Here is a 16095-nt window from a genome sequence, read left to right as displayed (position 1 = left end):
TACACGATTCTACGTGCCAAATCCCCATATTCTACGCTTTCTTTTCGTTTCCAGGCGTCTCTATTTTGCAGCCTGCATACCACCCCGCTCTTCCTGTACGGATTTCCTCGGCCAGCGAATCGTTGTGGAGAGTCAATATTTAGTTCACGAGACTTTCACCGGTAAATAACCTGAAACGTTTGCGAATAATTCGGTACCATAGAAATATTTGGGTATTGTGTGGGAATCAACTATAGACATAGAAACCACTTCAACTACCTTCTACACATCTGTGAACTTGAACTCGGAAATTTGCAACTACAAAACCAAATTTATCCTATGAAATTTACCCCACGTAAATTCAGTGTATGAAATATTAAAAATGGCTTCGGAATTTAAAGCCAGAGAGATTTTTAACCAGTTTGCCACCGAGAACCCAACATTGTTGGAGGGTGAGAAAACCCTTTCTTTCCCGCAATTTGTCACCATATTGGCACCTTTCGAATCTGATCTTCCCAAGGCATCTTATTCACTCTTGTATCTTGCTTGTGACAAGGCCAACAAGGGTTATGTGACAGAAAGCGATTTTGTTCGGTTCATAGACGTGTTAACCTCCTACGATGGAGAGTTCAAACTTGTGTACTCGATGTTTAGCTCGAAATCGAAGGACCGCACCAAGATAACCTATGAGGAATGTATCGATAAACTCAATGGTTTGAACAAGGCAATAGATCCTAGCTACCAACAAAAGAAAGTGAAGCTCAATTGGGCTTATCTTGCGCGATTCTTCGCTCCTCTTGGTTCAATTGATTTTGTTGATTTTGTGTCAGTGATAAATTACCTTCCAGTTACAAAACTCATCGGTAATTTTGAACTCGTGGCAGGCCGTTCGGGAGTTCTTAATGAGCAAGAGTTCTATGAATTACTCACGAAAAACTTGAGTCACAAACTTTCATCCAAATTGAAAAAGAATTTGCACACTTTACCTGAATATTTCAAGAAAAGTGAATTTTCTCTTTCAAACGTTTTGTTCGTCTATAATACCCTCAATCGTATCGATTTGGTCAACGAGGTCATTGCAAATACCCCTCCAACAACTAAGGATAAGGATGATATTCTCATTAACAAGCGGGATTTGTACGCTCATTTGAATGATCACCTTCTCAAATCCTCCAACTTTAAGCCAGTATCCACCACCGAGCTTGATTTGTTGTTCTTTTTGATCAACAAAACCGAAGAAACCATTCCTAGAAAAGAACTCATTTCTGTTTTGAACCCTAATTTTGATAACAACTACAAGACTCTCTATTCGATCTTTGATCATCCAGCTGCTCAACCAGTCCAGGCTGATAATTTTTCACTTTGGCCCATTTTCGATTCGTTGTACTCCTTCTTCTTGGGTTCCATCGCAGGATGTATCGGTGCTACCGTTGTATATCCTATCGATTTGGTGAAGACAAGAATGCAAGCACAAAAGCACAAGTCTATGTATGATAACTCTTTTGATTGTTTCAAAAAGATTATCAAAAATGAAGGATTCAAGGGTCTTTACTCCGGTTTGGCAGCTCAATTAGTTGGTGTGGCTCCAGAAAAGGCTATCAAATTAACCGTGAACGATTTGGTGAGAAAAATTGGTACTGACGATTTTGGAAAGATTACCATGGGTTGGGAAATTGGTGCTGGAATGTCCGCTGGTGCCTGTCAAGTCATCTTTACCAATCCATTGGAAATTGTCAAAATCAGATTGCAAATGCAAGGTGGACGTAGTACCAAGATCTTGGGTCCCGGTGAAATTCCTCATAAAAAATTAAGTGCCGGTCAAATTGTTAAGCAGCTTGGTGCCAAAGGTTTGTATAAAGGTGCAACTGCTTGTTTGTTGAGAGATGTGCCGTTTTCGGCTATCTATTTCCCAACTTATGCTAATTTGAAGAAGTTTTTGTTTGGTTTCGATCCTAATGATCCTAATAAGGTTCACAAGTTGGATTCATGGCAGTTGTTATTGGCTGGTGCGTTGGCTGGTGCTCCAGCTGCGTTCTTTACCACACCAGCAGATGTCATTAAGACCAGACTTCAAGTGGAGAGCAAATCCCACGATATCAAATACAGAGGCATCACCCATGCATTCTCGGTGATCTTGAAAGAAGAGGGAGTTGGAGCTTTTTTCAAGGGTTCTATTGCTCGTGTTTTCAGATCTTCACCCCAATTCGGATTCACCTTAGCATCGTATGAGGTGTTGCAAAACTTGTTTCCTCTTCATCCTCCTAACACTAGGGAGTCTAACTTCAAGTCCACGAGTGGATATCCTGGTGTGTACAACTTAACCAACGACCAGGTATACAATACTCAAGGAAACCGTATCATGTATTTGAATCAGGACAAATTGTTTGCCGAGAATGGTTTACGTTCGAATAACGACATATCCAATGCGTTGGTTAAATTACCTGCTGAATATGTGTACAAGTCTCAGGATGCTATAAAGCTTTTGTTAGACATTGACTACAAGTTTGGTAACTTTACTTATCAAAGTTACTTGAACTATATAAAGAAAAACTAATTCATAACTACATATAGTGCTTGAAATAAGACACTGAATCGTCTGCAAAATGTACAATCACCTCGTCACCACACTTGTAAATGCCCACTAATACCCTATCATCATTTGCAACCGGTAGGATAGCCGATTTGAAGTTCATGAGATCTGTGACTCGTATGGTCAGATCCGATTCTTTTACCATCATAAGATCACTTTCTATAACTGATGGTTGAATTGTAATATTATCGTTGAAGTAGTGAATTGGCGCTACAATTTTTTCACCATTCTTGAGTATTCGATAGGTTGTAACTTTTGTAAGACCAACAACATGAATCACCGACAATTCCGGGTATATCTCAGCTTTAAAGTTTTTGATTAGATTGCAATGATTTATGCGGTGAATCTGACGGTGATGTGAGTCAAGAATGGTAATTACTCGCTCAGTTGTGAAAGCAATGAAATCTTTTTCAAGTACTCTTATCACGGAAATTGGTGCTTTCGTGCTAACATTTACCAAACAAGAGTCATAAAACTTTATGCCACCCAGAATTTCCTCGAAAGATAGTATAACGATTGAACCGTTGCTGCAACCCAAGTAGACCTTTTTACTACAGATTTGTAAGGCTGTGATAGATACTGTGTCAACGAAGAGATTTCCATCCAAATAAGAGTATCGCTCCTCGCTGAAATCAATGGCATTTACTCCCAAAATTTGACCAAGAAAATGTTGAAAAGATGATACTTGTAGCGACTTCCAGTAGGAATAAAGTGCAAGGGTAAAGTCTTGTTTTCTGATAGCATTGTCAACCTCCAATCTTTCAATTCTGACATAGTTTTGCACCATTGAAGGAAAATCAACCGATGTCACAGTAATTGTGTAGAACAAATATCGTCCATCGCATGAGAGATTGGACACTGTAGGTTCATTAATAGGTGCTAGATTGCACGAGATTCGCTCAAAGTGGCGCCAGAACATCAAGTCGCTGAAGTCACAGTATCCGTGGCCGATCAACAGCACGTCATACAGACTTGACACTATAATATGAGGACCATGGTGATCCATCGAAACTATTCCCCAACTCTTCAAGTTTCGTTTTCGAGCACTTTTGTAGCTATTTTGTTGTACTGACTTGATCATTTCAAACGTGAGGTCATGCTGAAGGAGTCTTGTTTCTCCAAGACGTAATTTGAGTATATTTATACGATCATCGACATGGGGAAATGCTTGTTTTTTGCAATTTTTGGTTTCATGGCTTTTATTAAACCTTCGCTTTTCCGCTTGAACTCTGTTATTGTGGTACTTCTTGTTGACTAGTGTGCTTCCGTTGACTACCTTGAAGTACCTTCTTTTCTCTTCATCATAGTAGAACCCTGGGATCTCCCTTATCAGCATAAGATAATTTGGCGATGCGAAAGTGGGCTGACAAGTGAAGGAAATCGTTAGTTATGTAATATTGTCTTAGTTCTGATTTATTGTCTTTAGTTGTGAGTTATTATCTTTAGTTATGTATTGCATTTTTTATTCCAACTCCAAGTCCAACTCAATTCCATCGTGGATCTTTTTGTTCTGTTTCTCAGCATTGATTTCGTTGCGACGTCTCATTACAAGTTCTTCAAATCCATTGGACCGATTTATTCCGTCCCAATGTGCTCCAGCCGGGATGTTGAACCGGTTTGGCGGAGAGATTCCTTTTGAGTAAGTGGGGCGTCCTGTTTTGGAGGTGGGGTTCGTATTAGTAGTTGCAACAAATGTCAGGAGTGGATCGTCAAAATGGGTCCTTGATTTCATATAATCGTTGTACTCTGAATCGTTTGGAGATAAGTGGTTGGTTTGGGCTCGTCGAATACTCTTCTTAAGCTCTTCCTTTTCTATTCTTTGGACATCTCCCTGATTAATCTGTTTCTCCAATTGCTGTTTCCTTTGAATCTCTTCTTCTTTATGTTGTTCAATTTCTGCTCTTTTTTCATCAATATCGATTATACGGCCACTAGTATCTCTGTAGACAGTGTCTTGGTTTTCCTGGGGTTGTACCATGCCTCCAGTATCAATTCTTCGAAACCCTTTAGACTCTTTTTTCGGCTCTGAAATTTGTACTGGTCCTAATTCACCGTCTTCATTTATATCCTCAACTTCATTGGCAGCAGGGAGCAATGGCTGCTCCGTGACTATAACATTGTCGGACGTCTTTTGTTTCTTCTTCTTTTTTCCACTACCCAAATATTTGCTGAGATCTACTTTAGCCATAAGATGAGATGAACTTCGCGCATAATTTAAATAAATGAGATATGATAAAGTGTAGTATCAATTGTGCCTGTAGACACTTGTACGTAGATATGTGACATATCTGTTGTATCTTCTTGAATATAAAGCTACACGTATTATACATCTATTACTATTACTTCTCACTTCAACTTTGTCACCTGGTTATGTATCTGGGCCATGTTGTCGCACAATTCCATGAACAAATTGTACTGGGACTTAATGACAGCGACAATATTGAACAACCCACCGAAACCTTCAGCACACAGTCTCTCCAAGCCTCCAATAACATCTTCCACCTCCTGAAGTATTTCTCGGTAACTGGCAATTACTTCATGATACTTTTTAATCTTTCTGACGAAGAACTCATTCAATTGAATAGATGACGACAACTTGGTACCAGGAGTAGACAACTGGATAATGAGCTGCATGATCTTGCTGAGGTCCTCTGAAAGCTCGTTATTTATGTCTTTGAGATTCTGGAGCTGACTGAAATCAAACCTTAACCCTTGGTTAACCGCAGTAAGTTTGTTATGCAAATAATTAGTGTCCTTCGGTATAGACGTTATAAGATGATCATGCTTTTCCATATCTGCCTGTAATGTGCTGGCAATCAAATGCTGGGTGTTGATATACTGGTCAAAGTCTTCTAGCTCTTTCTTCATTTGTGGTGAAAGCTCGCTTACTCGAGTCATGGCTGTGAGTTGCGGTTGCTGAGAATTGCTGGTGTTGTTGAGTGTGTTGTTGGAGGCGCCGCCAAAGAGACTATTTGAGCCTTGATTAGTATTGTTGTTATTTCCAAACAAACCTCCTGAGTTCTGGTTGGATCCACCGAAAAGGCCTCCGGAACTTTGATTATTTCCACCGAATAAACCGGTTTTGGGAGCTGACGATGTATTAGAGTTTCCGAATAAACCACCTCCGGTACTCGTATTTGTGTTGCTGTTCCCACCAAAGAGGCCACCAGAAGATGTATTGTTGGTGGTGCCAGAATTGCCTCCAAACAAGCCGCCTGTAGAAGTCGTGGGTTTCGAGCCAAAAAGTGAGCTTTGGCCAGAACTGTTGTTGGCTGTATTGTTGTTGGATCCAAAAAGGCCACCTCCTGTAGCACCTGTTTGGTTCTGGGTGTTGGAGCTGCCAAAAAGACCACCAGAAGTAGCACCGGAGTTTTGGGTTGTCGATGAGTTTCCAAAAAGCCCGCCCCCTGAAGCTTGATTGGTGTTATTGTTGTTCCCAAAGAGACCACCAGAGCTAGCAGGGGCCCCAAATGTGGATTTAGGTGCCGATCCAAATTGGTTGGTGGTGTTTCCCTGAGAAAAGAGACCACCTTGGGTATTATTTTGAGGTTGATTTCCGCCAGTGTTGGCAGTGTTCAGTCCTCCAAAGAGCCCTCCAGAAGGAGCACTGGTATTTTTCGCCCCGAAAAGACCTCCAGTAGAATTATTGGTTGTATTGTTATTCGATGAGCTGCCGAACATCGGAGCACTAGATGTATTTGAGGCACCAAAAGGGCTAGTATTTGTATTTCCAGATGCGTTTCCGGTTCCAAAGCCAGTACTAGCCGGCTTATTGCCAAAAAGGCCACCACCAGTGGTGTTTCCAAAACCTGAATTGGCACTCCCGAACATGATGTTGATGATTTCTGTCGCACTCAATTAAAACTTGCGGGTGTACGGGTGTGTGTTTTCACTAAACAAAACGCGATTGAGATTATTTGCAACTGGACTGATGCTGGACCTTATTCGACGAGGACTCCAGAAACTCGAGAAGGAGAACCACGAGTTAAAGCGGACCTTAGAACTTCAGAAACATGAATTTGAGGCCAAGTTGGCAGAAATAAAGGCATCTTATCAGGACCAATATAAGCAGAAAGTGCGTGAATTGAAGCGTGAAAATGAGCAATTGAGACGTGAAAATAATGAATTGAGACATGAAAGGGAGATAGGACACGAGTCTGCCGCTGACTTGCAGGATCTAGACAAAGTTTCACAAAAAAAGCGTCTTCTAGAAGAGACTGATGAAAGTGAGAAGCGAATAAAAACTGAACCCGAATTGAAAATCGACAAAATTGACAAAATCGACAAAATCGACCACAATTCAAATGAAAGCTCATCTCCTGTCAAGCAAAACGGTCCCAGAAGGTCCCCCACCAAAATCCTCATGTATCAAGGTAAACCATTCAACGTTCAGGAATATACTGACTCGGAATTCAACATGCTTCCGACCCAGTATTCTCTGCAAGTTTCCACGAACTCGCCTGAACGACCGTGCTACGTGAAGCTCCCATCTTCGCCAATAAAGGAGGTGGTAGAAGATTCTCAGGATACTGGAATACTTCAGGTTGCAAAACCTAAAGTCACTTCCCAACGACAATTGCGAGACACAACAGCCCAGACCATCAATATACCCCGTAATTCAACGAAGCTTCAAAGACGGGACTTCTTACGCAAGTATTTTCAATCCCAACTTGAGGATCCATCCTTTCATCTTCATCTCTCCACCAATCCTATAACAGAGAACCCTTGGTGCTTGACGGACTTTAAGCCCAATCCCAACTTTGGCATGAAACCACCGGGCCGCAAAACTGGTGTTTCTCGAACAGAACAGAATAAAATTAACGATTTTTATAGAAAGGCAGGAGAACAGGTACAAGAAATACCCGAATCACAGCTATATGACAAATTTCCCTCACCTCCTGGATTCATGACTAGTGAGTTTCCGCTGACACAAGAAGCTGCAGCGCGGCGAAAAGTTATCATAGACCGGCAAAACGACCGGTTGCGGCGAAGACTCATACTGAGTATTCACGGCGATGAGTTTATTTTCTACGAAGAGATTTTGAATAAGTTTATTGAGGCGGGTCGATACATTTGTGATGCAGAATGTAATGATGTATGAATAATAAATGATGAAGACTGTAATTTGTTAAAGTAGTGGAATGTTGATAAGTGAAATTGTGAGATTGTGAAATTAAGAAATTGTGAAAAATTCAAAAATAAGGAATTTAACAAAGTAGAGTCAAAAAAGAATTTTGACTGAACAGATTGAATAGATATAACAGATTGAGAGATTGAACGAGGCAAGATTACTAGTAGCCATAAGCCATAAAATATTAGCTCAATTTCGTCACCGTAAGCGCAATGGTTTGACACCTCGAATCGATTGTCGCACAGTAGCGCGCACCCACATAATGTCGCGTCTGTTTGACAACACGCGCTTCCGGTACACAGCCGCTTCTATTTACGGAAATGTTTGCAGCACAAGCTCGTCTGCAGGACGGCTACTCAAGGAGGCACGCACCTCCTTTGTTGGTTCTAGACCGGCAGTTGTCTAGGGCACTGAATCAGGATCTCCTCAAATATGGTGCATCAATGCTGCCACTTGCGGTGTGGTGATTGCTTCAAATCATGCACGTGAAACTACAATTCTTTACCCAACCGGTATATGCCACATAAAACCCAACTATTGTTGCCAAATTATCGTCAATCCCAAAACTTCCTCATCGTCTAATCCTGCAACCTTCCTGTATACAATCCGGATTGCATCTGCACCTGTTGAGAATGGTGCAGAGGAACCGCTCCTGCACCCAGGTTATCTACAACTACCAAGTATATTTCTTCAAAATCCTACTGTAATCATCATCTCTGTATTGTAGATCATTGTCAGAAGCCACTGACACAAACCTTCACCTGCATGTTCTCGCTTTGCTCCACTATGCATCAATTGCGCTGCATAGGTTTGGCGGGCTTGGTGGGGCGTCACCTGCACATACCACCTCTTGGATCCGGATCAGGACTCGGTATATAACTCTGGCATTTTCTGTGTTAGTGTTGTCGCATTGCCACGTACTTTCACAAACGGGAAATATTTGTGATTGGGTGGCACAAACAAATTCTCAATTAGCTATAATTACTCTGGGCTATACGTCTATCGTTTTAGTGGACAAAACGTTTCATTTGACATCGGTTATTACCCCATTTACCTTTTAAGCTTTTCGACTTTAATCTCAGGGGTGATTTGTGATTTATCCCACAACCGCTTCATTATGTCTCATCGTCCCAATCTTTCCATCAACTCCATCAATTCAATTATCGAGCCTACAACGCCGCCCGCAGCACCCGCATCAAGGCTGAATTTGTGGGAAGAAAAGACCCCTTCGGCCACCTCTGCCGCTCCAAATAACTTGTTGCTCCCCACATTCAACCTTGACTCGGCGTCATCTTACAATAAGAACTTTGGGACTAATGGACTTGCGACTTCCGCAACCGGATCCACCGGTTTTTCACCTTCGTTGCTGCATCCTACCAAGATCGACAAAGAGTACCTTCTCTCCATCAACAAGGTACCTCTCACACAATTGAGGCCCCAGATCCTAAGCTTGGCTAAAGACCAGTATGGATGTCGTTTTCTTCAAAAGAAAATTGACGAACATGTGGTTTCCAATGCTCAACAGCGCAGGGCCAATTTCGACGTTATCTTCTCGCAAGTTAGTCCAAACATGTACGAGCTCATCATTGACCCGTTCGGCAACTACTTGGTCCAGAAACTCATTGCTTACTGCAGTGAACAAAACATCACTCTCATACTAGAATCATTGCTGTATAACCTCTTTCAGATTTCCATCAACCAGCATGGCACTCGTGCCCTCCAAAAGATTATTGATGCTGTATCCAACAAGTACCAGCTCACATTGATAGTTAATGGCTTGAGTCCTTATATCATCGAGTTGATCAAGGATCTCAATGGCAATCATGTCATCCAGAAGATCTTGAACAAGTATCCGGCTGACGATTGTCAGTTCATTTATGATTCGATCATAAAGGACTTGTTAGTGGTCGCAACCCATAAGCATGGCTGCTGCGTTCTTCAAAAATGCTTGAATCATGTTACCACCGAACAGTTATCGCAGTTTTCGGCTCGAATCTTGACATTCGAAATCTTTATTAAACTTATCAATGATCAGTTTGGTAATTATGTCTTGCAATATTTGATCTCCATCAATTCGTTGCCAATTAACCGCGCCGTGTTCAACAACTTTGTTAGATTCGGTGTAAGCAATTTGTGCAAGTTGAAATTTTCGTCCAATGTGGTTGAAAAGTTTTTGAAAAATTGCTTCAATAACGAACCAATTTCTGATGCTTTCTCCTGCTTGAAGTACGATTTGTGCTACCAAATCCTTATTTCCGATTTGAACAAGATGATTAACGATCCTTATGGCAATTATGTTGTACAAACACTCATTGAGGTTATTGTCAACGCCAACTTTAAAGAGCCACTCATGGAAAATGTGATGGTGTTATTGCCATTAAACTACCGCCAGAATATGGAGCCATTGCAAATTCAAATCATCAAGAAGTGGTTTCAAAATTGCAAGATTGTATCCAGCTTTGGCAAACGGATCCAGCTGAAGATCAATGTTATTTTGAATGGCAGTGGCTTGCTGAGGTCCTCGACAAGTGTGTCTACAAACATGAATTCAGACGGAGAATTCATTGTGAATCCCGATACATTTGTTCCTCAGAGCTCAAGAAGAAGCAATAGCTTCAACAACTCACAGAACGCTCAAATGCCCTATGTTCATCACCAGCGTGGCTTTCTGTACCCTCAAATGGTTTCACAACCACAATTGAATCAACCTGGATTCATGCAACGTCCTCTTTACAACTCAACCAACAGGTACGTTGCTCACAACCCTGAATACATTCTTGGGGAACCATACCAGGATGAAGGTATGCTCAAGCCTTCTTTGAAGTACGACGCAGCCCAAAACATCTCTAGATTCTCGGGCATGCAAATTTCAAACGATACACCATTTGTCGGGACTACTTATTATAAGCCCAACAGTAACCAGTACCAGTCTGCAGTGCAGCACGGCGCCCAACAATGGTATGTCGAGAAGTGAAGAGCATAGTTCAATACTTTGCATGTTATTTTTATTTTATTTGTTATTATGGTAAACGGTCGGGAAAATTAAAAAGCTAAATTGAAAAAAAGAAAACGAAAAAAAAAGAGAAGGAGGAGAATCTCCAAACTAATGTCGGTATAAGCTACGATACTTTTGTTGTTGATCAAGTCACGACCAAATACTGGAGAGGGATCTTCATGTTTGTAGCGTGAATGTAATGTATGTGTTATTATGATATATAGATCAAATACTCGTTATGAATTGCATCTATGTTCTCTTGCGCTTCACACGGTCCCATACGGAATTTGGTTTGCGTTTCCGAGACGTACTGGAAGAAATGTCCCTGGTATTATTGAACATCGACCAGTCTTCTCCAGCAAATGTGTTCATCATATTGTGACGCTTTTGCTTGGCAGATGTTTTCGTGGACGTTGATGGTAATCTAATAAAATTGCTCTCTTCGTAGTCTTGAATTTCCTTCTCTTTCTTTCTCTCGGCTTGTGTCTTTATGCCACCACGACCATGATCGACGATATTTGTACCAATAGATTGGTCCACTTGGGGCAAATCGGAACTTTCTCGCAAGTATTCTTCCATACTTTGAAGCTTACGATTACTACGCTGCACAGGAGCGTCTTTGGTAGGAGGTGCCACAGCCGAGATTTTTGGAGGCTTATACTTTTCTTTAGTGCTGATACTGTCGGAATCTTTTGGTCTTGACATCTTGGCCAAGGCAGTAGCATCTGGTCTATGGGCAAGTTTTTCATCATCAGATTCATCGTCAGAATCCAGATCTTCAACAGATCCATTTTTCTCGAGCGATTGCTCCAACTTTTGTTCGTTTTCCTTCATCTTCACATACGATCCTATCGTTTTCTCGAGCTGATAATTGAGTTTCTTCTCAAGCGGCTTCACACCTTTCTCCAAGCAGACCCGCTGTGCAATGGAGTTTTCTATCGCCTGGTTCCTGGCCTCCTCGACGTCGTCACCATGCATTCTCTTGAGGTGGCACAACGTCGTGATGAGCGCCAACTGGTTGATATAAGAAAGCAAAGCGCTATTTTTCAATGAAAGTAACGACAAACCTTCGGGCGCCGATTGACCCAATTTCGTCAACATGTCTTGAACGAGTTCCGGCACTGTGTCGGCATCCAAGGATTTGTCTAACGCGCTTACGGAGCGCTGGGTTGCCTCGGCGGAGTCTATAATACCCTGGAGCAAGTCATCAACATTCGCTGTCATATTGCCTGTCAATCTCATCGCATCGCATTTCGCAGCCCTGATGGGTGTTGCGAGGCCTGTGCAGGAACATCGCCTAGGGAATTTTTTCTGTCGCAGCTCATCTCATCCCCACATCGATAACTATGCCTCAAAACGAATATATCGAAAAGCACATAAAGCAGCATGGTCGTAGATTGGACCACGAGGAGCGTAAGAGAAAGAGAGCTGCCAGAGAGGGCCATAGAGTGGCCAAGGATGCCCAAACATTGAAGGGCTGGAGAGGAAAGCAGTTTGCCAAGCAGAGATACTCCGAGAAGGTGGCCATGAAAAAGAAGATAAAGGCCCACCAGGAGTCCAAGGTCAAGGGACCATCCACACCAAAGGAAAACGACGGCGAGGCGTTGCCCACATACTTGTTGGACCGTAAAGATACCAACACTGCCAAGGCTATCAGTAGCTCGATCAAGCAAAAGAGAATGGAGAAAGCAGATAAGTTTTCCGTACCATTACCCAAGGTGAAGGGTATTTCCGAGGAAGAGATGTTCAAGGTCATCAAAACAGGAAAACTGAAGACAAAATCATGGAAGAGAATGATCACCAAGCATACATTCGTGGGAGAAGGGTTCACTCGTAGACCAGTTAAGATGGAGAGGATTATTCGTCCTTCGGCATTAAGACAGAAAAAGGCCAATGTGACCCACCCTGAGTTGGGAGTCACGGTTTTCCTTCCTATTTTGGGTGTCAAGAAGAACCCTCAGTCACCCATGTACACCCAATTGGGAGTATTGACCAAGGGAACCATCATCGAAGTCAATGTTTCGGAGTTGGGTTTAGTTACTGCTGGTGGTAAAGTTGTGTGGGGTAAGTATGCTCAGATCACCAACGAGCCAGACAGAGACGGTTGTGTGAATGCCGTATTATTGGTTTAATAGCATTCTACCCTACATTTCCCATTTTAGCCATGACGTTCCTCTTACGATAATTTTAGCCATTATATAGAACTCAATCTAGTTCGTTTTCAAACAAATTGGAGCATGTTGCATTCGTCTTGCCAATGGACCTAAACCCACAATGTATGATAAGTTTGGCATTTTCACGAATCACGTCCCATTGACTTTCGAGTAACCGAGTACCCACTAAAAAGCAGAGACCACTTATGTTATTTTTCTTTGGGATAGATGGAAGAATCTCACAGCACCGATGTATTTTTAGTTGACCGGTAGAGTCATACTTGGGTTCCAGTTTCGAATCAAAAACCATCCGTATTCTTTTCAAGTACTCATACCCACCTTCAGTGCTTATCTTAGAAAGATCAGCATATGTTTGTAACTTCCCAATTTCCTCATTGTACACCTGGGACTCTTTACCGCAGATCGAAAAGACATAACTCCACAACACTAGAGTAGCAATTGCAGTAGCATACATGCCATCAAAGTAATCTTGATTGGCGTGCCAGTCAAGAAAACTGTAATCTGAAGGACCCAACATCAACTCCCAGAGTAGGATGTAGCAATGAATTACACCTTTGAGGTTAATCAAGTCAGTACCATTCTTGTTCTTCTGCCACATTTTCTTTAATTTGGCTTGAACAATATACTGATCTTTCAAAGAGGCATCGACACTCATATTTGCTGGGGACCCACCAAAAATTGCAATATCGTAATGGTTTATATCGCCCATACCAATGATCTGTGTCAAGTGAAAAAGCGCATATTTGCATTGCGTCGTCAACACGTTCATGAAGAGCTTTGATGGTGGCTTCAAAGATGGCTGGCAGCAAGGGCCATTCACAGTTGTATTCCATTTCTCAAAAGCATTTGTCAAGGTGATTTTCCATTGTTGTAGTAGACTATTATTCGATTGAGCTCCTTTGGTATGATTCGAAGCTAGAAGCGACCAGCTATTCTGAAGTTCCGTCTGCTGCATTTGATACATCAATGATACCAACCCAGCAAACACCAATTTTCTGTTGAACAAGGAGAGTTTTGTCACCGGCCAGCTCTTCAGATTGCTACCAGAACGAAGCAATTTCTTCAACACACTCAAGAAACTATCACCGCTCTTGATTCTGAATAAACTCGAGTCCTTCTTCGGCATATGGTTGCGTTGCTGTTGTTGTAATTTTCTTTGACGCTTCACAATCTTGCGAAACGATCCATTCACCTCAAACGACTCCCACAAGTTCTCGTCATCACAAGGAAGATTCAAAAGCTGAACCTGAAAAAATGCAATTTGCGGGTTGTGCCGAAACTTGATGTAATCCATGATATCAAGGTAGAACGTCATGAATGTGATACGCTTTAACGACTCAGATTCCAACCACTTTATGAAAAGATCGCTATCAGTTGTATCATCGTTGGAGCTGTTCAAAGCGGCATCTGCATCCGATTCATCTTCTCCAGTACTTGAAGTACTGCCGGGAGTTTGGCCCGTTTTATTCTTAGAGGCTGGATTTCCACCTAATAGAGGCGATCGCCGAAGAAGCTGTACATTTGTGCCGTGATGAATATGTCCTCGTTCGTGCATCCGTCGCAGTAGAAAGTTCTTTTCACACCACTCTATGAGGTTCAAGCTTTGTAAGATCCAAAGTCTGATTGGTGTTTTGAAATCTTCGTGCTCAAAAATGACGTATCTTATTGGAGGAATGACAAGATCACTCAAGAGCCGTTCGGGAGTTTTCTTGTTGTCCAACGCCGCTTCCGCGGAGTGACAGTAATTGCATCCAACAATAATCATGGCCCAAAGAAGAGGCGGCTCGCAATTCTTGGTATCAAACGATGGCTTATGAAGAATGGAGAACTGAGGATGAAATATCAGCCAGTAAACTGAGAGATAGAAGGAAAGATGGTCTTCCACAGTGAAAGACACATTTGTATGCTGGAGGGTTAGCTTGAGACTGGCTCTGGTAATTGACGGAAGACATTTGAGTAGCAGGTCGAGAATTAGGGTGTCAATGTAAAGGTGCTTTTTGTGGGGAGTATTAATTCTGGAAGCATGTTCTTCAATGAACGGATGAATTTTGATGCCAATTCGTGAGCTATTGGTACTGCTAGAATCAGGAGAGGAGCCAGATTCGGCAGTATTCGATGGTGAGCTAGAGGATGCTGTTGAAGCCATGCGAGCTTTCCGTGCAACTCCGTCAAGCTGGTCCAGATAATTTCTCCAGAAAACTTCGTCCAACGGATTTTCGATCGTGGAGAAAACGTTGGAATCTTGGAACCCATAATTGCGATATGGATCGTTGACATTCATTAGTTGGTCCGCCGTAGCCTGCTCGTGATTCACATTTTGATTTTGGTGTATTAAGTTATTAGCAAATGGGGATACTTGTGATCCACCAAGCGGTGAAGCGACAATTGGAGACGTGAAGATCTCGTTTCTGAGCTGGTGTCCGGGAGACATTTCATTAGCGGGAATTGCATTAGGAGGTGAGTCTGTAAATAACCAAGAGAGAATATCGGTTTGAGAGTATGGAATGTGCGAGTTCAAGGGAAATTGACCAGGAGAGGGAAGTTGTGGCTGCAGCTGAGGTGGAATCAGTTGGTGGTACGGCTCGGGCCAAGCAAAATTCTGGGGTTGAGGAAGCGGCTCATTGGGGGCCGAAGGTCGATGATATCCGTGCAAACTAGTGAGCGCCGAGTTCATGCCATTCGGAGTAGTTACAAGCGGCGAAACAGAAGGCGGAACATTGGGTGGAAAGACTGGAGTTTGGATATTATGTGGGTTTTCGTAGTTTTTTTCACGGTTCCCAATTGCAGACAAAGGTACATTTGAGGGTGCATCTTTTTGAATTTTGGACATTGGTGACGATGTGGAGGACTCAGAAAGCGACCGCTGCTGTTCAGGCGGAAGCCTCTGGTCCGACGAAAGTTGGTCAGACGAAATTTTTGAGTCAGTTGAATGTTTTGAGGCTGTCAAAGTTTTCGGATCTGGATCGAGATGTCTTTTCATATGACGATCTCGGAGATCTTTGCGGACAAATTGCTTACCGCACTTTCGTTTTTCGCCTCCAAAATGGCTAATAATGAACCGACACTCGAACACTTCTTTGGGATCATGGTTGAGGTGATGTCTCGCAAGATGGTCAGATCTGGTGAAAACTTTATCGCAGTCAGGACAAGGAAAAGAACCTAGAGTGCGTCTTCTCTTTTTTGCTTTCTCGTCTTCGTCACTCATGATGACGTGGGGTGGGTCTGG

General features: G+C 42.3%; 9 protein-coding genes across 9 annotated transcripts; 4 read left to right on the top strand and 5 right to left on the bottom strand. All coding sequences in view use genetic code 12, as the record gives it.

The window, feature by feature from the left end:
• Positions 1–361: 361 nt before the first annotated feature.
• Positions 362–2533, top strand: AGC1 (amino acid transporter; the record flags this gene model as incomplete). The annotated part of the gene is made up of 1 exon (XM_001487622.1): positions 362–2533. The coding sequence occupies one exon, from the start codon at positions 362–364 to the stop codon at positions 2531–2533; it is 2172 nt and encodes a 723-aa protein (XP_001487672.1).
• A 7-nt stretch (positions 2534–2540) lies between these two features.
• PGUG_01048 (uncharacterized protein) lies at positions 2541–3905 on the bottom strand (the record flags this gene model as incomplete). The annotated part of the gene is made up of 1 exon (XM_001487621.1): positions 2541–3905. The coding sequence occupies one exon, from the start codon at positions 3903–3905 to the stop codon at positions 2541–2543; it is 1365 nt and encodes a 454-aa protein (XP_001487671.2).
• A 126-nt stretch (positions 3906–4031) lies between these two features.
• Positions 4032–4757, bottom strand: PGUG_01047 (uncharacterized protein; the record flags this gene model as incomplete). The annotated part of the gene is made up of 1 exon (XM_001487620.1): positions 4032–4757. The coding sequence occupies one exon, from the start codon at positions 4755–4757 to the stop codon at positions 4032–4034; it is 726 nt and encodes a 241-aa protein (XP_001487670.2).
• Positions 4758–4915: 158 nt separating this feature from the next.
• NUP49 (FG-nucleoporin) lies at positions 4916–6400 on the bottom strand (the record flags this gene model as incomplete). The annotated part of the gene is made up of 1 exon (XM_001487619.1): positions 4916–6400. One exon carries the CDS (start codon positions 6398–6400, stop codon positions 4916–4918), a length of 1485 nt encoding a protein of 494 aa, XP_001487669.2.
• A 100-nt stretch (positions 6401–6500) lies between these two features.
• Positions 6501–7670, top strand: PGUG_01045 (ssDNA endodeoxyribonuclease; the record flags this gene model as incomplete). Its single annotated transcript, XM_001487618.1, has 1 exon — positions 6501–7670. One exon carries the CDS (start codon positions 6501–6503, stop codon positions 7668–7670), a length of 1170 nt encoding a protein of 389 aa, XP_001487668.2.
• Positions 7671–8817: 1147 nt separating this feature from the next.
• Positions 8818–10674, top strand: MPT5 (Mpt5p; the record flags this gene model as incomplete). The annotated part of the gene is made up of 1 exon (XM_001487617.1): positions 8818–10674. One exon carries the CDS (start codon positions 8818–8820, stop codon positions 10672–10674), a length of 1857 nt encoding a protein of 618 aa, XP_001487667.2.
• Positions 10675–10944: 270 nt separating this feature from the next.
• PGUG_01043 (uncharacterized protein) lies at positions 10945–11937 on the bottom strand (the record flags this gene model as incomplete). Its single annotated transcript, XM_001487616.1, has 1 exon — positions 10945–11937. One exon carries the CDS (start codon positions 11935–11937, stop codon positions 10945–10947), a length of 993 nt encoding a protein of 330 aa, XP_001487666.2.
• Positions 11938–12041: 104 nt separating this feature from the next.
• Positions 12042–12827, top strand: PGUG_01042 (uncharacterized protein; the record flags this gene model as incomplete). The annotated part of the gene is made up of 1 exon (XM_001487615.1): positions 12042–12827. One exon carries the CDS (start codon positions 12042–12044, stop codon positions 12825–12827), a length of 786 nt encoding a protein of 261 aa, XP_001487665.2.
• A 73-nt stretch (positions 12828–12900) lies between these two features.
• Positions 12901–16074, bottom strand: PGUG_01041 (uncharacterized protein; the record flags this gene model as incomplete). The annotated part of the gene is made up of 1 exon (XM_001487614.1): positions 12901–16074. The coding sequence occupies one exon, from the start codon at positions 16072–16074 to the stop codon at positions 12901–12903; it is 3174 nt and encodes a 1057-aa protein (XP_001487664.2).
• Positions 16075–16095: the final 21 nt, after the last annotated feature.

The sequence above is a fragment of the Meyerozyma guilliermondii genome, genomic scaffold, assembly GCF_000149425.1.
Source record: "Meyerozyma guilliermondii ATCC 6260 scaffold_1 genomic scaffold, whole genome shotgun sequence".
Lineage (NCBI taxonomy): Eukaryota > Fungi > Ascomycota > Pichiomycetes > Serinales > Debaryomycetaceae > Meyerozyma > Meyerozyma guilliermondii.
The sequence above is the reverse complement of the archived record's forward strand: the minus strand, read 5'-3'. Positions and strand labels throughout refer to the sequence as shown.